General features: G+C 42.3%; 3 protein-coding genes across 15 annotated transcripts; 2 read left to right on the forward strand and 1 right to left on the reverse strand.

Annotated features, from left to right (window-relative positions):
• Positions 1–2020: 2020 nt before the first annotated feature.
• LOC109898559 (SWI/SNF-related matrix-associated actin-dependent regulator of chromatin subfamily E member 1-like) lies at positions 2021–8524 on the forward strand. Of its 13 annotated transcripts, none has more exons than XM_020493576.2 (12): positions 2021–2153; positions 2528–2704; positions 3888–3939; positions 4128–4171; positions 4604–4702; positions 5512–5604; positions 5966–6097; positions 6202–6373; positions 6473–6645; positions 6723–6824; positions 7097–7361; positions 7566–8524. In XM_020493576.2, the coding sequence occupies exons 3-12, from the start codon at positions 3933–3935 to the stop codon at positions 7784–7786; spliced, it is 1308 nt and encodes a 435-aa protein (XP_020349165.1). In that variant the 5' UTR covers positions 2021–2153; positions 2528–2704; positions 3888–3932; the 3' UTR covers positions 7787–8524. The 13 variants fall into 13 exon arrangements, with proteins under 13 accessions (XP_020349165.1, XP_020349168.1, XP_031683383.1 ...); XM_020493579.2 differs by having other exon boundaries at positions 5512–5592; XM_031827527.1 differs by having other exon boundaries at positions 2103–2443; positions 5512–5592.
• A 257-nt stretch (positions 8525–8781) lies between these two features.
• LOC109897339 (von Willebrand factor C domain-containing protein 2-like) lies at positions 8782–15274 on the forward strand. Its single transcript, XM_031827530.1, has 3 exons — positions 8782–9195; positions 9629–9758; positions 14600–15274. Exons 1-3 carry the CDS (start codon positions 8782–8784, stop codon positions 14839–14841), a joined length of 786 nt encoding a protein of 261 aa, XP_031683390.1. The 3' UTR covers positions 14842–15274.
• A 1294-nt stretch (positions 15275–16568) lies between these two features.
• On the reverse strand, positions 16569–19603 carry LOC109898560 (60S ribosomal protein L23). Its single transcript, XM_020493580.2, has 5 exons — positions 19498–19603; positions 18281–18364; positions 17856–17984; positions 17510–17623; positions 16569–16698 (listed from the first exon to the last, which is right to left on the reverse strand). Exons 1-5 carry the CDS (start codon positions 19508–19510, stop codon positions 16616–16618), a joined length of 423 nt encoding a protein of 140 aa, XP_020349169.1. The 5' UTR covers positions 19511–19603; the 3' UTR covers positions 16569–16615.
• Positions 19604–21683: the final 2080 nt, after the last annotated feature.

A 21683-nucleotide genomic window follows, 5' to 3' on the forward strand; every position in this document is an offset into this window, starting at 1 on the left:
ACAATCAACAGCCTGATCAACTCTATGTGAAGGAGATGTGTTGCACTGCATTTATTTTGTATTTATTTCATGTTTATTTAACTAGGCAAGCCAGTTAAGAACAAATTCTTATTTACAATGACTGCCTACCCCAGCCAAACCCGGACGACGCTGGGCCAACTGTGCGCCGCCCTATGGGACTCCCAATCACAGCCGGTTGTGATACTGCCTGGAATCGAACCAGGGGCTGTAGTGACACCTGTAGCACTGAGATACAGTGCCTTAGACCACTGTGCAAATGGTGGTCACTCCAGATACTGACTGGTTTTCTGATCCACACCCCTACCTTTTGTTTTTAAGGTATCTGTGACCTTAAGGCATCTGTGATTAACAAGCATATCTGTATTCCCAGTCATGTGAAATCCATAGATTAGGGCCTAGTAAATGCAATTAAATTGACTGATTTCCTGAAATGAACTGTAACTCTGTAAAATATTTGAAATTGTTGCATGTTGCGTTTATATTGTTGTTCGGTGTACATGTTCTCTCTCAAAGAGAAATCTTATAAGCATTCATCAGATGTATCATCTGCAGGAGCCCCAGCCTTGGTCAGCTAGCGTTACCTAGCAACCTATTTTACTACACCATCTGTGCCCCCGGAAATGAATATTCATTATTCTTCAACATGCATGTCTGTGTGCAGGTGATTGGTGTTCACGGTTACTATGGCATTCCTCAGACAACAGAGATATTCATCTCAGACAGAGATATTCATCATTCAGATTTATGTTCAAGTCATATCTTGTCGCCATCTTTGGACCATATTAGTTCTATGCACTGCAAGTAGGCCTAAATTTTAGTATAATTATACTATGGTCCTCATCATGAAGCTATGTTTCAATGACTTGACAATCCTGAAGGATATTGTTGGTTTCATGATTGACTGAAAATAAATGATGCAGCTGCTTGTTTGAAAAATAAGCACAGAATCATTGAAAAAACTATTGCATTCTGCTCTTGGCTATGTTACTTTGGGGACGTTTCCATTTGGAGCAGTTTGAAAAAGTACAGACAGAGCAAGAACAGCACATTCTCTCAATGCAGTCTAGCCAGAATGGATAAGTGGGAGTGGGAAAGGAGGTTAAACACCCCTGGGAAAGGACACTCCATATTGGAAATACATGTTTCAACATCTGACAGCATCCATCTGTCGCTGTTCAACTATGTCAAGTGGAGACAAATCCCAGTTCCCCCTCTTCCATAGACTCATCACACACACACACAAGTTGCACCATTCAAACCTTGAGCAGAAACATAATATAGCACTCATACATATTACATCTTCATTAAGCTCACAGGACAGTAAGAATGTAAAAAGACCTAAGTAAACACTCATGGGGACATTTTGCGCCTTGGTGTTGGGCAACATTCACACAAGAGGTTTAGCCTAGATGTCTGGTCTTCAGGAGAAAAGCTGCCCTTCATTATTAGGGCTTACCTCACAGTCCTGTCTGCTTCTTTCTGGGCATGCACTCTAGCAGCAATCCTTTGAATAAAACGGAGAAGACTACATATCCAGGTCACTCACAGCAACATGGAAGCTCTGGGGATGTACTACCACACATTTCGCCCACAATTTGGTCAAGAAGTGGTGGTGTTATAAAAGTGAACTGAAACTGTACTTTACTAAGTTTACAGGGCTTTGTAGGGGCTAAATAACTACAACTGAGCTTGAATCTCAAACATACCATTTTTATGTGTTCTGTGCATCTGTGTGCACAGAAGTGTAAGAAAGACAAGAGGTGAAACATTTGTGTGAAACATCTTGAGGAGGGGAGGACAATCGGGATAAGATCATCTGTCTGTGCTTGAACTTCAATAACGGTTTGAGAGCTGACCCAATATCAGTTTTGTTTTATCTTTGCTCAAGCCATGAGCAAGGAGGGCAGCCATACAATACCTAAAAGCAGTCTGCATAAAATCAGTAGCGGTGTTCTGCAGCCACCTAGCGGTAAGCAAAGATTAAGCATATTAACTCACTGGGTGCAAATCAGCGGTTCCTCTCCGAAACAGTAGACGGCGTGTTCTACGAAATCGTGTTTTAATCCGCAGTTATTCACCAGCGAATTTTTTTTACAGACGCGTTTTTGAGGGAACAAAGAAAGGAGCTCGGGGTGAGTTAATTTTCAAGTGTAGATCCTTTCGATAGTTTTGCATTTTACTTTTCGAAAAGGTCAGATGAAGGTGGAGATAATTTCACAACTGAATAGAATTGTATTTTCATTCAAACCAAATACAATCTGCATTTACTTTCAAGCAAGGTTTAGCTAACATTCGCTAGCTAACTGTGACTCCTTTCATAGACGCTAAGTGCTTTAGCGCATATTAACGATAGCTTCTGACCAGGGTAGGTTTTGTTAAGAGCTCCGACGCCTGCTCTAAACATGAACACGCATCGCTTGCGGTACGTTTTTGTAAACTTGTCTTTCATATCAGCGATAAATAATTGAAAGAACTAAAGGTTAAATTGCTACACCTTTTTTTATAGGGTTGGTGTTCCCACAAGGCCATATCTCCAGCTCTTGTTTACGGAAGCCAGACAGAAAACATAGGCGGCCACCTGTGCTAATGAGCTATCTAGCTTGCTTCGAACACCTGGCTGTACGCAACAGTGGGGAGGAAGTGTAGTTCTTCAACTGGAGAAACACAACTTCTGTGCAATACTGTAAGTGTTTATTTTATATTTGAAAGTTTATTTCTCACTGATATGAAAGATAAGGGGCATATCAGCATATGTTTAGAAAATCGGTTTTGAAGGAGTGGCTATTGACTTTATCTAAAAGTTCAAACACAGCGTCGGAATTGTAGTTCACATGGAGCCAAATGTGGGCGAATGTAACCTCTGAAAACCTTACATATGGAAAGGGGTTTAAGGGCTAGCTTAACCGTAACTGTTAGCTGTTGTCGTTAACTCTGCTTACTAGATTAGCTAGCTAGCTACATTCTGTGACTTTGCTAGTTTGGATGTTTAATTAACGTTAGCGTATGTTGTTTTGAGATCACGTCCTTTACGTAGCTAGTTTCAACCTAGAATGATTTAACTATAGTTACTAAAGCTATCCCACTATGTGGCTAGCACTCTTACTAGCCACTTCTCGACATTTTCCAACCATTGTGTCATCACATTGGCATTGTCGGGTAGATTCTCACACACTGGTATCTTGTACTTGCATATGTCTCTACTCAATTACTAATATCTTAGCATTGCAATTGGTTAGTAAATCAACATAAGTGTTAAACGCCTGACGCAATTTTGACGTCAACAAAATAAGTTAGGCCGGTTTCAACCAACGTGGGGTCTACCGCCTCCCTCCAGTTGCTAGTTTGTTCTGTTCACATCGCGGTGATGACAACTAAAGTTAACGTTAATTTACTTAGCTCAGTATGAGGCTCTGCGTTCATGACTAGCTTCACTAAACCTTATTAATTTATGAAAGTAAAGATGTTGCTAGGGTTCTAGAGAACGTGTTTATGTATGCGTAGGATGCCATTATTCCCAAATACGAAATCAAGTATTTTTTGTTAGCATTTTCTCTACCGCCACACTAGGCGGAAGAGTCAATGAGTTTGCGTCGGATCTGCCGAGATGCATGAGTGGACGAAAGCTAGTCTGTCAGTATAGAAACTGCTTTAAATTAATTTATTTCTTATTTTAAGGAAATGACACCATGTTTTGTATGCAGCCTACTGGTTACATTGTATTTATGGAGCCAACAACAAACGGTGTGAATCCTACGGTCTGTTTCCCAGATGGCATAATCTTTCAATCTCTTGCACTGGGCGGCACTAGACGTTTTTGGCATTGATATTATTATTTGCCTATAACAAGTTCAATGTTTTTATTACAGCGCCAATGATGAGAATAGCTTGAAATCCACAATTCCTCAGCCAAGATGTCAAGTAAGTAGATATTTATGTCAATTTGTTTTGAATTGGGATGGCAGGTAGCCTGGGACCAATACAACTGACATGTAGGTTTAGATCCAGGTTAAACACTAACTGCATTATAGAGCTTAATGATACAGGGAGTCCAATTTACTCTTTGTTTTGGTATGTCTAAACTTTGTCTTAACATTTATTTTACACAGAAAGGCCATCATATGCACCTCCCCCCACCCCAGCCCCCACAACTGTAAGTATCACATACCATCCAACATCAGTCCTCCCATTTTCTCCCAATGCCAGGGGAGTGGGTCTTCTATACAATCAACATGAGCTCAGTAATGTACTGTTGGGCTGCCGGAGCGCACAGACATATTAGCTCAGGATGTTCTGTCAATACATTTGCAAGTATGTGGCTCACAGACAAACATTTCCCTTCATCTAAATCACATGCTGCTATACATTTTGAACATTAATAGATGGAAGTGGAACTGGCCAGTTACCAGCTGTTTACCTCCCTCTTTGCTATCTTTTTATTTTGTGATGCTCCTATGACAGAAATAAGCCAATGACTATGCGCTGCTTTAAATCATTACCCCCAAAATCCTTTTCATTTTTTGTTGTCCCTCCCCCTTGTTTGTTTCATTTCTCATTTGTGTTTTGTCTCATTTGTCTCCATCAGCAAGTGCCCAACACCCCTGGGTTTGTGGGGTACAACCCATACAGCCATCTGGCCTACAACAACTACAGGCTGGGAGGGAATACCGGCAGCAACAACAGGGTAATGGTAGGACCAATGCCATCCAGGGCTAGAGCCCAAGGAGTAAGGCTGGCTATTCCCTGAGTGAGACAAGGATAATTGGGAGAAAAGGGAAATGAGTTTTTGGTACAACAATAGAATGGTGAAGAGAAAAAAATATATATATATTCAACATGCAGGAAAGGATACATTTGGGGGGGATAAATGGTACAACAAAAACAGCTGCTGGCCGTGGTCAAGTGAGGTCAGTAATTGCCCCAAAGTCCTCCTATAATCTTCTGTAAAACTAACACGATCATCTTACTCCAACTGATTTGATGCTCTGCTTGATGACCCACCAACCACATGTGATTGTTTGTTCGAAGTGTCACCAGCTCCCCTCATCTTGTCCCACTCCTTGATGCAAAAGCATTTCATGTTAGAGCAGTTGCACCTCTGCCATGCCCCTCCCCTGCTTGTACAGCCTGCTAGGGAGCAGCAGCATGTTGCCCCGTCCATCCAAGGCTCATGACTTGGCATGTCAGAGGTTCATACTGGTTGGTGTTTTAGTCACAAGGCAGCCAAAACTGATAGCAGTATTCATTTGAATTATAGCCCTCAGCACTGAGAGGGCAATAATTTGTCCTCTACATACCAGCTATGCATGAAACACTATCCAAAAAATAAGGTGCAGGATTTTGGAATGAGTCTCCTTAAGCGCTTCACTTAAAGCAGATTGTCACTTTCAGTTGTGTCCCTGCCCCTTCTTCATAGTAGTACATAAGTGCTTTCTGTAATAACTATGTCTGTTGGTTTGACCTATTGATATTTTCTTTGGCTCTCTTTCCCAGAATTCCTCAGGAATCACTGTTCCCAAGCCGCCCAAACCGCCAGACAAGCCGCTGATGCCCTACATGCGGTACAGCCGGAAGGTAAGCAGGAAGGTAAGACACCCACGGTGTCTACTTTTACTGCTTGTACAGGGGGTCGCCCAGCCAACCGTCTGGATGGCCGGGGACCCCACTGTTGCTGACCCCGGGTGGTATGTTCCTCACATCTTACCCCCTCTGGATTGGAGGTCGGAGACAGCTGAGTTACCCCACCATCTGGATCCACTCCTCTTCAACACCTGTCTTCATTGTTGATTCTGTCTGTCCTGGTTTCTGTGTGACCTGTTGTGCTTGCTTTCCCTTTGTCTCCTCCAAATCAAATCTTTCTCTCCCTCTTTCTTCCTCTTGTGTATTTATATACATTTTCCGGCTTAGTTGCTGCTCTGTTTTGACCATGGTGCCTCCTTTTTGCCAGGTCTGGGACCAAGTCAAAGCCTCCAATCCGGATCTGAAATTATGGGAGATTGGAAAGATTATTGGTGGCATGTGGAGGGACCTCACTGAAGAGGAGAAGCAGGACTACTTGAACGAATATGAAGCGGAAAAGGTGAGGGCAGTTGGGAGCTTCAGGTTTCCAATGCCCTAGCTATTTTGCCTTGGGTAAATGAGTCAAGTCTTTTCACCGAGATTTTATAACTACTGCCTCTATAGATTGAGTACAACGACTCCCTGAAGGCCTACCACAACTCACCGGCTTACCTGGCCTACATCAATGCCAAGAACCGTGCCGAGGCGGCTCTGGAGGAGGAGAGCAGACAGCGGCAGACCCGCGTTGAGAAGGGAGAACCATACATGAGCATCCAGCCTGCTGAAGACCCAGATGGTAATGGCCTGGGGATTAGAAATTCTGTCTCTCCTGTACCTTTTTTTTGTGTTTATCCATGTTGTGTGTATTGAAAGCCAACGTTTGTCCTTTCCGTAGACTATGACGATGGGTTCTCCATGAAGCACACGGCCACCGCTCGCTTCCAGAGGAACCACCGGCTCATCAGTGACATCCTTAGTGAGATTGTGGTGCCAGATGTGCGCTCTGTCGTCACCACTGCACGCATGCAAGTCCTCAAGCGCCAGGTCCAGTCCCTCATGGTGCACCAGGTAAGCAAAGCTAGTGGAAAACACACACTGGACTGCAATCACATAATAGTCTGGTTTGACACTGTTCCTTTCCACAGAGGAAGCTGGAAGCAGAGCTGCTGCAAATAGAGGACCGGCACCAGGACAAGAAGAGGAGATTCCTGGAGACGACAGACTCTTTCAACAGTGAGCTCAAACGGGTATGTGCCCCCACCCCACAGTGTCCAAAATGAGAATCACCTCATACAAAGTGCAGCAGCTGATAGCCTTAGTCTCTCTTTTTTGTTGTTGTTGTACTAGTGAAGATAATTTGTTTACTTTTATCAGCAGCTGAGATGATAGGTTTGTATTCTGTGCCACTCTGTTGCTGTTCAAGTTTGTCTTTGTAGCTCTGGTGTGTTGTACAAAAGTCGGATTTGTCGTAACTGCTCAAAGCCGCAGTGTCTAAAACTAGATGTTTGTCTGTGTGTAGCTGTGCGGTCAGAAGGTGGAGGTAGACATGGAGAAGCTGGCAGCAGAGATTGCTGTGGCAGAGGAGACTGCTAGGCGGCGGGCGGAGGAGAGGGAGAAGGAAGCGGCGGAGCAGGCAGAGAAGGCGGCCCAGGAACAGCAAGAGCAGCAGCAGGCAGCAGCAGCCTCCGCTTCATCTACCCTGCCCATCACTGAACAGAACAACACCACCCCACCAACCACAGAGAACAAGGAGGACCAGGACAAGCCAACTCCTATGGAGACCGGTCAGTCATACCAACATCTCACTAACTACAGCATTTTCTCTATTGTTATTTCAGTAACTTGCTGTTTGGAGTAAGAAAAAGCCTGATACAAGTAGTGCTTTTATTGCAGTAACATGTTAACCGTTGTGGCATTGACTGAGCATTGTGATCTATGATCATTACAATCTAGTCACCTGACCTACACACTTTCCTCCTTTCCTTCAGAAGAGACTCCTGCATCAGAGCCATCTGAGAGCCATCCTGAGGCTGAGGAGGGCACACCTGCTGCAGAGAAGCAGCAGGGCCCGTCGGGGGAGAGCGTCACGGACGAGGGCACTAGTGACAGTACTGCCCCATCCGAGAGCAGCACCGGACCCCCTGCAGACCCCCCTGCTTCAGCTGAACCTGCCCCAGAGGAACGCCCAGCCAGCCAGCCCTCCCAATAACATCTCTGTAGAAGGGCACACCTCTCTCTGAGCACACCCTCAACCTGTAGACTAGGGTCATGCTTTGTGGGCACAGTGTTGCATATCAAAAATATTAGAATGTATAGAAGTGATTTCATGGGTAGAGATGTCCATAGTTTTGTACATTCTGTGTGTTATTTGCGATGTCGTGCAACCCTGTGCCCATTTAAATATGACCCTGTGATGTTCTTCCACCATCCCCACACTCAGTTTGTGTGTTTGACATTTCTATTGAGCTTATGGATTTCTGGATTCATACCACAAGCCAACCGTTCCTCTTTAGCTATTGGCGTTGATAGAACAGGGAGGGGCCTAGGCCTAATTTATTCCATACCCAATTGACAATGATTTTTAAATGCTGTTTTTGTTGCCTATTTTTTTTTAAATCTAACTTTTAGTTAGTAATCAATATGGTGTGGACTGTTAGTGATGGATTAAATTCAGAATTCATATGAAATGGCCAGTCCTTCAATATCACAACAAATGGATAATTTGTGAACTGTTTTACATGAGCTGTTTGCAACTGCACAGCTGTGTCAAACCCTGTTGCTGTGTATCACCACTAGAGAAATGGTCAGGATGAACCTCAGATAAAACCTCACGTATTCAAATGACTGTTTTTACTTGAATTTGAGTAATTTTAGTATGCCTCTGCAATTTGCATATTTTTTTGTACTGTCAAGCCTCTTGCCCAAATAAAAGTAATTTCTGTCTTTCTGACTTGTGGTTTATTTCAAATGTTTTATTGTCTTTCTCTAGATGTAGGCCTATGATGATTGCTTAGACTGCCCAGTCAATTATAACTCAGCATTGGAATTTTGATATCGACAATGTATTATCAAACATTCCTTAATTATTTCAAATTGGGGGGAAAATGGTCTGACTTTTGGACTACTGTGAGTAAAATCACGTTGGCCATTGGGGAATGTGGTTGCATGCCCACTTTTCTTGCCTCATCGCCTTCTCTACCATCCATGCTTCGTCACGCCTCTTGGAGGGAGCACCAGACGGTCACAGTGCAGATATCAGGAATGATGAACAGCCGCGCGCTTTGCCTCTACATCGCGCTCCTCTACCCGATTCCCAAAACATTGACGGAATACTCAACCAATACTGACTCGGAGTACGAGTTTGGGGATTACCGGGGCAAGTGGTGCTTAGACGACCACGGATTTGTGTATAGCATCGGGGAGGTGTACTATCCCAGTCCATCTGCTTGTCCGTGCACCTGCACTGAAGACGGACCCGTGTGCATACGACCCAAGTGTCCTCGCATTCATCCTCGATGTACGCGGATTAAATACAAATCCTGCTGTCCAGTGTGTGAGGCAGTTAGCAAAGTGTGTGTATATGGTGGCAAAATGTACAGAATATTCGAGGAATTCAGGGTGAGATTTATTTTTAAAAGAAACATGACAAAATATCATAAAAAATCTACTTTAAGTGACTGTGTACATTATCCAAGGTTGGACCTTTGAATTAGTTTATTATACTCAATGTCAAAGCAGTGTTTTTTGTGTGTCTAGCCTGATGGTGAAGATGGGGACATTGGTTATTAATTAATTGCATGAGAGATGTAGGCCTATTGTCAAGTGTAATCATAACAGTACTCTCCATCAACAAGGGGGTCATGTGGGGGTCAGCAGTTGAGATGGCAATTGAAAACATTATTCAGGTATTACATTGATGCATGCTTCATAGGTTTCTCAAGTATTATGCTTCCTTCCAAATGACAGGAGAACACAGAGTTTAACTTTAGAGAGAATGAAAGTGAGTGTGGTAGAAAATATGTCTAAAGGTGTGTCTAACCTGCTGTTTCAGTTGTCACGCTGTGAGAGATGTCGTTGTGAGCCCAACAGGGAGGTGTATTGTTCCATCTCTGACTGTCCTGCACCACACTGTGTCAACCCTACATATGAGCCCAACCACTGCTGTCCTGTCTGCTACACTGGTGAGTTCACTTCTACAAACACACAACTTTCCAACACAATTAATGGTCTCTACCCTCAGAAACACACAATTTCTTGCACGCTAGTTTGCATGCTATAATGATAGCGTGGACGACATACACACACACAGATGTGTTCTGTATAATTTGACCTGAACATACAACGCAAATATACAGAGTCCATAAGCCTGGTCATACAGTTGAAGTCTGAAGTTTACATACACCTTAGCCAAATACATTTAAACTCAGTTTTTCACAATTCCTGACATTTAATCCTAGTAAAAATTCCCTGTTTTAGGTCCGTTAGGATCACCACTTTATTTTAAGAATGTGAAATGTCAGAATAATAGTAGAGAAAAATATTTATTTCAGCTTTTATTTCAATACATTCCCAATGGGCCAGAAGTGTACATACACTCAATTAGTATTTGGTAGCATTGCCTTTAAATTGTTTAGCTTGGGTCAAACGTTTCAGGTAGCCTTCCACAAGGTTCCCACAATAAATTTGGTGACTTTTGGCCCATTCCACCTGACAGAGCTGGTCTAACTGAGTCAGGGTTGTAGGCCTCCTGGCGCGCACACACTTTTTCAGTTCCCGTCCACAAATTTTCTATAGGATTGAGATCAGGGCTTTGTGATGGCCACTCCAATACCTTGACTTTGTTGTCCTTAAGCCATTTTGCCACAACTTTGGAAGTATGCTTGGGGTCAACTTAGTGTATGTAAACTTCTTTATATTTATATTGTGATATAGGGAATATAAGTGAAATAATCTGTCTGTAAACAATTGTTGGAAAAATTACTTGTGTCATGCACAAAGTTGATGTCCTAACCGACTTGCCAAAACCTTAGCATGATAACAAGAAATTTGTGGAGTGGTTGAAAAACAAGTTTTAATGACTCCAACCTAAGTGTATGTAAACTTCCGACTTCAACTGTATGTAACCCAAGCATTTCGCTGCACCTGCTATAACACCTGCTTAATTAACTGTGTATGCGACCAATAAACATTGATTTGATTTCAACCATCAATAATTAGTTTTGACACAGCTGCAACTCTTCTTATGTAATGTTTACGATGGCAGTAGTTGGCCGCTGCCCCCAGTTGGAGTCTAAGGTCATCAATATCTTCAGTGTTTCTTTAATCACTGCTCCACTGCACTGGTACCATCTGTACTGTGCGTTCAACATGATATGTGCATCATATTCATAACAAGCTCAATTATTAGTTAGAGTCAAGCCAAGGAGTTTTGGAAATATTTCAAATATTTAGTCACTGATGTGGGATCCAAGCATCCTTAGAACTAAACCAAGGAATTCAGCATTGCACAGATTACATAACTGAATGTAGACACTGGATAAAGAGGGATGTAATCAAACTGCTCGATAGTGCTCTGTCCAACACAGGAATAGTAACTAGCCCCCAGCCTGGTGGGATAGTGGGGCATGAGGCCAGCCATCCAACAGCAGGCAGTAAAGGAACAGCTTGTGTGTGTGCCGTATATAGTTCAATCAGTAAATCCATCACATGTATTTATAAAGCCCTTTTACATCAACAGTTATCACAAAGTGCTTATACAGAAACCCAGTCTAAACCCCCAAAGAGCAAGCAATGCAGATGTAGACTGAACACAAATATAAACACAACATCTAAAGTGTTGATTCCATGTTTCATGAGCTGAAAAAAAATATAGGACAAAACCACACATCACAACAAGAAAGACACCACAACACTAAATAACACAACACTACAATATCCAGCTACTTCGCAAACCCATTGAAGAGGAGTGGGACAACATTCCACAGGCCACAATCAACAGCCTGATCAACTTTATGCGAAGCAGATGTGTCGCGCTGCATGAGGAAAATGGTGGTCACACCAGATACTGAACGGTTTTCTGATCCACTTTCCCACCTTTTTTTTATGTATCTGTGACCAACAGATGCATATCTGTATTCCCAGTCGTGAAATTCATAGATTAGGGCCTAATGAATTTATTTCAATTGACTGCTTTCCTTATATGAACTGTAACTCAGTAAAATCTTGTTGCATGTTGCGTTTATATATTTTTTCAGTATATATTGGCACCCTTCCACTTTTCTTAAATAATTCCCTTTTTCTTCAATAATAAGTTGTAATTAAAAATTTCAAAAAGTTTGGTCTCCACACATTGGATTTTCAACATTGAAGAAGCAATTTTGTTTTTTGAAACTTAAGTTTACAATTTTAATTGAGAAAATAAAAACAAATGGCATGGACTCAATTATTATCACCCATGAGCTTTTTATAATAATTTTTTATTTATTTAACCTTAATTTAACCAGGCAGGCCAGTTGAGAACAAGTTCTCATTTACAACTGCGACCTGGCCAAGATAAAGCAAAGCAGTGTGACACAAACAACAAGACAAGTTAAACATGGAATAAATAAACGTACCGTCAATAACACAATATAAATACATCTATATACAGTGTGTGCAAATTAGGTAAGTTTAGGGGGGTAAGGCAATAAATAGTCCTTAGTGCTGAAGTAATTACAATTTAGCAATTAAACACTGGAGTGATAGATGTGCAGAAGATGAATGTGCAAGTAGAGATACTGGGGTGCAAAGGAGCAAAAACAGAAATAACAATATGGGGATGAGCTAGTTGGATGGGCTATTTACAAATGGGCTATGTATAGGTGCAGTGATCTGTGAGCTGCTCTGACAGCTGATGCTTAAAGGTAGTGAGGGCGATATGAGTCTCCAGCTTCAGTGATTTTTGTCTTTCGTTCCAGTCATTGACAGCAGAGAACTGGAAGGAAAGGCAGCCAAAGGAGGAATAGGCTTTGGGGGTGACCAGTGAAATATACCTGCTGGAGCGAGTGCTACGGGTGGGTGCTGCTATTGTGACCAGTGAGCTGAGATAAGGCGGGGCTTTACCTAGCAAAGACTTATAGATTACCTGGAGCCAGTGGGTTTGGCAACGAATATAAAGCGAGGGCCAGCCAACGAGAGCATGCAGGTCGCAGTGGTGGATAGTATATGTTGCTTTGGTGACAAAGCGAATGGCACTGTGATCGACTGCATCCAATTTGCTGAGTAGAGTGTTGGAGGCTATTTTATAAATGACATCGCCAAAGTCAAGGATCGGTAGGATAGTCAGTTTTACGAGGGTATGCTTGGCAGCATGTGTGAAGGATGCTTTGTTGCGAAATAGGAAGCCGATTCTAGATTTAATTTAGGATTGGAGAGTCTGGAAGGAGAGTTTACAGTCTAACCCAGACACCTAGGTATTTGTAATTGTCCACATATTCTAAGTCAGAACCGTCCAGAGTAGTGATGCTGGATGGGCGGGCAAGTGCGGGCAGCGATCGGGTGAAGAGCATGCATTTATACTTGCATTTAAGAGCAGTTGGAGGCCACGGAAGGAGAGTTGTATGGCATTGAAGCTCGTCTGGAGGTTAGTTAACACAGTGTCCAAAGAAGGGCCAGAAGTATACAGTATGGTGTCATCTGCATAGAGGTGGATCAGAGAATCACCAGCAGCAAGAGCAACATCATTGATGTATACAGAGAAAAGAGTCGGCCCGAGAATTGAACCCTGTGGCACCCCGATAGAGACTGCCAGAGGTCCGGACAACAGGCTCTCCGATTTGACACACTGAACTCTGTCTGAGAAGTAGTTGGCGAACCAGGCGAGGCAGTCATTTGAGAAACCAAGGCTGTGGAGTCTGCTGATAAGAATGTGGTGATTGACAGAGTCGGAATCATTGGCCAGGTCGATGAATATGGCTGCACAGTATTGTCTTTTATTGATGGTGGTTATGATATCGTTTAGGACCTTGAGCCTGGCTGAGATGCACCCATGACCAGCTCGGAAACCAGATTGCATAGCTGAGAAGGTACGGTGATATTCGAAATGGTCGGTGATCTGTTTGTTAACTTGGCTTTCGAAGACCTTAGAAAGGCAGCTAATACTTGGTTGCACAGCCTTTGGCCAAGAGACAGTAACTGCTGACAAACGCTTCTTGAAGCCTTCAATTAGCTCTTTTCTACTGGAAGTTTGGCCCACTCTTCAGCTGCAAACTGCTCCAATTCTGCAATGTTTGAGGGGTGCCTTCCACCAACTGCTGTTTTCAGATCTCACCATATGTTTTAGATGGAATCAGATCTGAACTCAATGCTGGCCACTCCAGAACAGTCTAGTGTTTCTTCTTGAATGATTCCTGGGTGCTTTTTGATGCGTATTTGGGTTTGTTGTCCTGCTGAAAGACATACAACCTTCGATAGACCCAGTTTTTGTACACTGGGTTGAAACATTGGACTGATAATCTGCAGAGTTCATGATGCCTTGCACATGTTCAAGGCCCCCAGCACCAGAGGCAGCAAAGCAATCCCACGGCATTATTGAAACTCCCCCATGTTTGATTGTAGGAAGTGTCTTTCTTTGAATGCTTAATTTGGTCATCAGTAAACATAGTGCTGATTTGTATTGTATTGGTCCACAGAACATTTTTTCCCAGAATTTAGGGTTGTTTAAGTGGGTTTTTGCGAAGTCCAATTGACGTTTCTTGTGTAGGGAATTATTTAAGAAAAGTGCAAGGGTGCCAATTTATTTAGCCACAACTGTATGTCTGCCTTTATGGATGTGTAAGTAACTCTACAAAGTATAGCATATTGGTGCTGCAAATGACAGTAGGATGATTTTATTAAGACTGCAGAAGTTTCTCATTGCAATGCTGATAAAACGAGCACATTAAGTACACAATTAACTGTCTAAAACATACGGAATTCACATTTAAGGTGACATCTGATATAATATCGATTTATTTTACATAATTTTTCTGCATCCTGCCTACAGGGCCCAATTGTTTTGTGGGCGACAGAGTGATCTTGGCAGGGGAGCGGGTGGAGATAGACAAGCAGACTGTGTGTTACTGCACCTACCGGGACGGCACCTGGCAGATGCACCCCCATGCCACCTGCGAGCAGCGCCCGCTGCCGGACCCCGATCTCAACCCCAGCCCCTCTGAGCCCCCTGAGGAAGACGAGACCAAGCAGATGGACAGGGACTTCCGCCCCAGGCTGGACTGGATCCCGTGAGCAGGCAGGAGGGTGGGTGTGAGAGGGTAATAGTGCGCCAAGGGGAAACGGGGAGATGATGGGGCAGGTTGTTTTCCGTGCCCTGCTGAGTGCAGTCTGCATAGGGCTTAGGGCCAGGGATGACCTACTACACCACATTATACAACCACAATAACATTACTTGTAGTAGTGTTTATGCAATATTATATACAACTTTGCACACAGGGACAATGTATGGTGCACATTCAAGACAATACACAACTATTAACATATAGTTTGTTGAAATTCATTTGTCTCATTTTCCTTCACTTGCAGTAGTCTGGTTTTGTCATCAAAGGGCTGGTGTAAGTGGACACTTAGAGTTGGTGGCAACATTCACCCTTTTATTAATCTCAGGTTTACACTAGTGCACATTAACGTTGCACTGTATATTTCTCTTTTGACTACTGTTGTTTCTTTACTAACTTAAAGATATCCATTGTAGATTGTTCTAATGCTGAAATGGAAAGGTTCCTTTTTCTGTATGCAAATTGACTTGTGGTTCTATGAAGTGTAGCTTTGATTGGCATATTATCAAATAAACATCAGGAACCGTATGTATCAAGCATCTCAGATTCAAGTGGCAATTTAGGATCAGTTTTGCCTTTAATGGACTACAATGAATATAAGATTACATGGATAAGGGGCCCTGACCCCAGATCAACCCTCCTACGGAGACGCTTGATACGGACCCAGTTGAATGAATGACAATGTCCCATCCCTATACTTGTTTACATGCAGGCAAGCTCCTAATCCAGGGGTACGTAACCCTGTTCCTGGAGTGCAACAAGTACTGCAGGGTTTTGTTCCAACTAGGCACCACATGACCAATTGATCAGTTCAGTGATTGCCCAAATTCAACACACCTGGTCTTCCAGGCTAGTTAAATCAAAAACATGAAGTGGCTGTGGCACTACAAGACCAGGATTACCTACCCCACCCTACACTTTTCCCTGGACAAGGATTATATCAGATCTCAGGGCTCTCGACAAAGTTTCTTACATGATTGTTACTTTTATTTGTCTTGCCTTCTAGGTTACCCACTTGGTCATTTTGTAAAGATATATTATTTTCTGGTACATGTACCCATCTCGTTATTAAATACAATTTGTTTTTGTGCGGGCCTTCTTGTTCTATACTCTTAACAAGGTGGCCCATTCATCATATCCCTCAAAGGAAACTTAATTTAGGCTCTTAGATGAGCAACCTCCTGCAAAATGGATTTGTATTTTCAGCCATGAAGATAAATTCTCCATGAATAATTTACCTCTGCTATCCATAATTTAGTCATCCATTAACATTGACAAGTTATCAAATATATCCTGATGTGAACCACAATTCACTGGCCCCTTTTTTTTGGGCTCCTGAATTGTACAGCAGTCTAAAAGACTGCATCTCAGTGCTAGACATGCCACTACAGACCCTGGGTAAATCACAGGCTGTATCACAACCAGCCGTGATCAAGAGTCCCATAGGGCGGCGCACAATTTACCCAGCGTCGTCAGGGGAGGGTTTGGCCGGGGTAGGCAGTCATTGTAAAATATCAATTTGTTCTTAACTGACTTGCATAGATAAATAAAAGGTAAAAAGATAATAATAGCTGTGTTAATATTGTTGAATGTGCTCCTGTTCGTACACCCAGTGAGACAGATGTATACAGTAGATACTGTGTAGTTTGACACTGCGTTGGGATTTTGCAAACAGGACACTGACTTTACAACGGTTTTTATTGAAAACAACAAGCCAGGGTCAAGGATCACGCTATGCTGCCAGCATTTGAAGCAATCCTGGGCCACAGGTCTGCACATTCCTTGGCCACTGGACCTGTGATGGCCGAACCTGTAACACAGAAGACAAATTTAACCCACAACAAAAATGAGATAAAATAGTGGACAAGATGCCTTTGGCCTTGCATCAGAGCAGTAACATTTCACTCTCTGCAGATCTGCCACTTACAATGTGAACAAAAACATAGTTATGGAGCTATGCATCCACAAGAAAACTACAGACTCAAATTGACTGTTTCGTCTTGATTTGAACATCCACACTTTACTTTGGTTGTTGACGAACAATTCACTACCTTTTCAAGGTCAATTCCTATAATGTTACCTAGAAAATAACCCCACTTGGCATTGTAAAAATCAAAATATGATACATAGCAGTGAGATTCTCTACCCATCTCCCCAAGTGAACTTGAAAGGAAGGGACAGGTGTGCATACCAATCCAATGTTTTTAAATCAACGACTGAGTGAGGACGTACACACTTCCAGGAGAAAGGTAGAGAATCACACTGCCGCCATTATTTCACTATATCTAAATGTATTCAAAAGGATGACCACTATCCAGTGAACAAATGTTTCATCACTGATTGAGATTGGTCAGCCAAAATGAGACTGCCATCTCACCCACAGTGATGATCTTACTATCCCCTTCTTCGACAACTCACCGAGCTACTGACCAGACAAAGCAAGTGCTTTATGAAGGGGTGTCATTTATAATTCGCAACAAAATATTAGAAAATAAAATGTAGTACTCAAAATCCACATCCAGAATTTGAAAAGCACCCAAAGAAACCCAACCAAAAACATCCTTATGAAGAACCTTCATGACCTGGGATGGGGGGACCAAAGACTCAAAATCCCAACTCACCTTTCATTTCTCCTTTGACATTCACTATGACCCCCGCATTGTCTTCAAAGTAGAGAAACACGCCATCCTTTCGCCGATACGACTTCCGCTGCCGTATCACAACCGCAGGATGCACTGTGGGAAAGAGGAAGACTATCAGAATCCAGCAACCTGACATAACTCACATCGCTACACTGTTGATTTTCATCATTCAGTTAAACGATTGGTCTGGGACTACTATGGTACTGAAAACTACAAGTAATTTTAAAGACCAATCAAATTACTATGCCAACCACCATAATCTCTTGATTAGCTAATTCCAGTTCATCCTATTCTAGTAATTGAATACAGAATGCAGAACACTCACCCTTTTTTCTGAGTTCTGGTTTGCCTTTCTTGACAGTGGCCATGACCATGTCACCCACACCAGCAGCGGGCAGACGGTTCAAACGTCCCTTGATGCCCTTGACAGAGATGATGTACAGGTTCTTGGCACCTGGTGAGAAAGGGGGAAGATGGTGAATATATAACAGGTTGGAGATGGTTCCACTGCCCAGGCTTGATTCAAGGTACAGATCCTTGTAGGCCATTTCAAGACAAGGTTGAAATACATGACATGTTCCATCACTGATTGAGACTGCTCAGCCAAAATGAGACTGCCATCTCACCCACAGTGATGATGTTTCTATACCCTTTCGACAACTCGCCGAGCTATTGACCAGACAAAGCAAGTGCTTTTAAGGTTAAATATATATATATATATATATTCTAACAGATCTGAAAGTAACATACCTGTGTTGTCAGCGCAGTTTATGACGGCGCCCACTGGGAGACCCAGCGAGATGCGAAACTTCGCCCCAGATGACCCACCACGTCCTGAAGAGAAGAGATTTCATTGAAGTAAACTTTGCATGGTGCAGACTGAAAGCACACTGCTTAAATTAAGCAAATATTATCCAAGTTGTTCCATCACGGATTGAGATTGTTCAGTATAGGTGACTGCCATCTCACCCACCAGTGATGATTACTATACCCTTCTTCGACAACTCACCCAGCTACTGGCCAGACAAAGCAAGTGCTTTTTGAAAGGGGTTCAACTTCACATTTCGTTATTTTCTTTTCAGATTTAAACTACTGCCAAGAACATGCAGCCACAGCACTATGTGGGGGGCATGGAACAAAAGTCACCACACAACCAAACCAAAAGGCCTCAAGATTAGAAGTGATTTAACACTGGCTAACATTACTGCTTGCACTACAGAAAGGCAGCCCATGTTGACAGTTCTACCCCTTGTCTAATGTACACCACTAGGGTAGCTTGCAAAGTAATTGTCCAGCTAGTTGTGAGTAGACTGCTGTAAGGTAAGCTAGCTAGTTAGCAATTACTTGCATGGCCTGGGAGAAGAGTTGGAGGAAACTAGCTAGTTAGCAAGGAAAATAACGTTCTATCACAGATGGAATCAGTGCCTTTGGTTGATGTTTCGGGGGAAGTCCCCCTTTTTAAAAGTTAAAAACAATACACCATGGCTCAACTTGGCTAGCCGGGGAAATCATTGCTTTACACTGCACACGTAGCTACAGTAGCTAGTCAGCCTAGGGCTTCAGCGGTGTCCATGATTTGGAGTCATGCCTTGCTTTTAGTCAGACGCTATGCTACCTCGCACTGACTCTATAACACTCTCAAATAAGTAGTTCACCTGCCACTCATTTGTTGGACATTGTACTGGAATGGCAACTGTGCTTATACGTGAAACGGATTAGAAAATAAACTCACCAATTCATGTATTTTAGCTAACACGCCAAAAGCTAATCAGCTAAATAACAGCAAACATGGCTTCGGTAACAAGCGCCTAAAATCATCTTAACAATGATCAGTACTTCACATTTTCAAGCCAATATGAATGACAATTATTCATAAATCGTCCATTATCCAAATAACATTATGTTCCTATGTTAGACATTCTGCAATCGGGTAGATGAATGTGGATTTTTCTTAGCAAGTCTCTTACCTCTCTTAGACATTGCTGCTAAAGGGAAAGAGGAAGACGGAAAAAAGAATCATGGGATATAAAGTTCCGCAGACATACCAGATATTTCACGTCCGGTCGATTAAGCCTATATCGCCCTCTGGTGTTGGCTACAACAGCCTACAGGTGGCGGTCATAAACAACTACCAGAGCGCCTCTGCTTTCAAAATTAAAACAAAGTAAACATTGTGCAACTTCATGTGCAATTATTTACTAATTGTCCAGTCATGAATGGCAGGGGTCACACGTGGAACACTGAAAACAGTAAAGAAAAAATGAGGTGAGTGACGCCCAATTGTGTGTATAAACGCTTGGTGGCTGACAGGGGACGCTGTATTGAAGCCCCCTTGATACTTCTCAACTGTAAAAAATAATCTTTTGGGGAGCAAAATAAAAGCATGTGTTGATGTCTACATTCGTTTTTTGACATTTTACAGACACATATTACACACACCTTAAAGCATACGTTTAAATTACATTAAGTGAGCTAAACATTTTTTAAAAAACAAAAAAACATTTGACTTGAAAACATGTAAATACTTAAATAAATGTAATTTTTTGCTTGAAACATTTAAGTGAAATACTGTAGAATTCCATTCATTCCTGGAGGACTGCGCCTACTAGTGAGTGCCAATATGGCTTCAAAGCCTCTCAATGGCCAATACATAGAATTAGCAATCCAGGGTTTATATACACTATATACTGCTCTGGAAAAAATTAAGAGACCACTGCAAAATGATCAGTTTCTCTGGTTTTACTATTGATAGGTATGTGTTTGCGTAAAATTAACATTTTTGTTTTATTCTATAAACTACTGACAATATTTCTCCCAAATTCCAAATATAAATAATATCGTTTAGAGCATTTATTTGCAGAAACTGAAAACTGGTCAAAATAACAAAAAATATGCGTGTTGTCAGACCTTGAATAATGCATGTTTATTCAGCGCATGTGACAAATACAATTTGATTGGACTCTGGAGCAGTCGAAACGCATTCTCTGGAGTGATGAATCATGCTTCACCATCTGGCAGTCCAACGGACGAATATGGGTTTAGCGGATGCCAGGAGAATGCTAACTGCCAGAATGCATAGTGCCAACTGTAAAGTTTGGTGGAGGATGAATAATGGTCTGGGGCTGTTCCAGTCAATGGAAATCTAAACACTACAGCATACAATTGACATTTAGATGATTCTGTGCTTCCAACTTTGTGGCAACAGTTTGGGGAAGGCCCTTTCCTGTTTCACCATGGCAATGCCCCCGTGCACAAAGCGAGGTCCATACAGAAATGGTTTGTCGAGATCAGTGTGGAAGAACTTGACTGGCCTGCAAAGAGCCCTGACCTCAACCCCATTAAACACATTTGGGATGAATTGGAACGCTGACTGCGAGCCAGGCCTAATCGCCCAACATCAGTGCCCGACCTCACTAATGCTCTTGTGCCTGAATGGAAGCAAGTCCCTGCAGGAATGTTCCAACATATAAGGGAAAGCTGTAATAGCTGTAATAGAGGCTGTAATAGCAGCAAAGGTACCAAATCCATATTAATGCCCAGGATTTTGGAAAGAGATGTGTTGACGAGCAGGTGTACACATACTTTTAGTCACGTAGTGTACATCATTGGTGAAGACAGACAGGAAGAGGCGAAGCTTATCTTTGTTGAGAACAAAATTCAAGAGAACAGAACTAGACATAAGGCACACAATTCATGAGACACTTGCCATCAAAAAGTATATTATGAGAAAAAGCGATATTGCCTGCTTATCTTTGAAGCCATTTCATGCAAGGATTTTATCTTTGTGAGAGGGATAATAATTATAGCAAGTGTTGATAGGAAGAATAAGGATGTGATCTGGGTGAGAGGGGGAAAAGGATAATGGAGTTGGAGGAATAATTTAACAGTAGGAAATGAGTGAGGATGGGGAAGATATCATGTAGGAGGGAGACATGGAGGGAAAATATACCTGCTCTGTCCTCACTGTGTTTCTTAATAGTTAGAGTCAGCTAAACCCAATAAAATCCACAAAAGTTTGCGAAATGTCAAATTTGTGAACTGTGAAAACATGACCTTGGAAAAACAATGCTTTGCTTAAACATAATTACAGTACAATCTCCATGATGGAGCTACGCTAACATTAATCAAAACAGACAGTTACTTTCTAGACAGA

The sequence above is a fragment of the Oncorhynchus kisutch genome, linkage group LG6, assembly GCF_002021735.2.
Source record: "Oncorhynchus kisutch isolate 150728-3 linkage group LG6, Okis_V2, whole genome shotgun sequence".
Classification (NCBI taxonomy): Eukaryota; Metazoa; Chordata; class Actinopteri; order Salmoniformes; family Salmonidae; genus Oncorhynchus; species Oncorhynchus kisutch.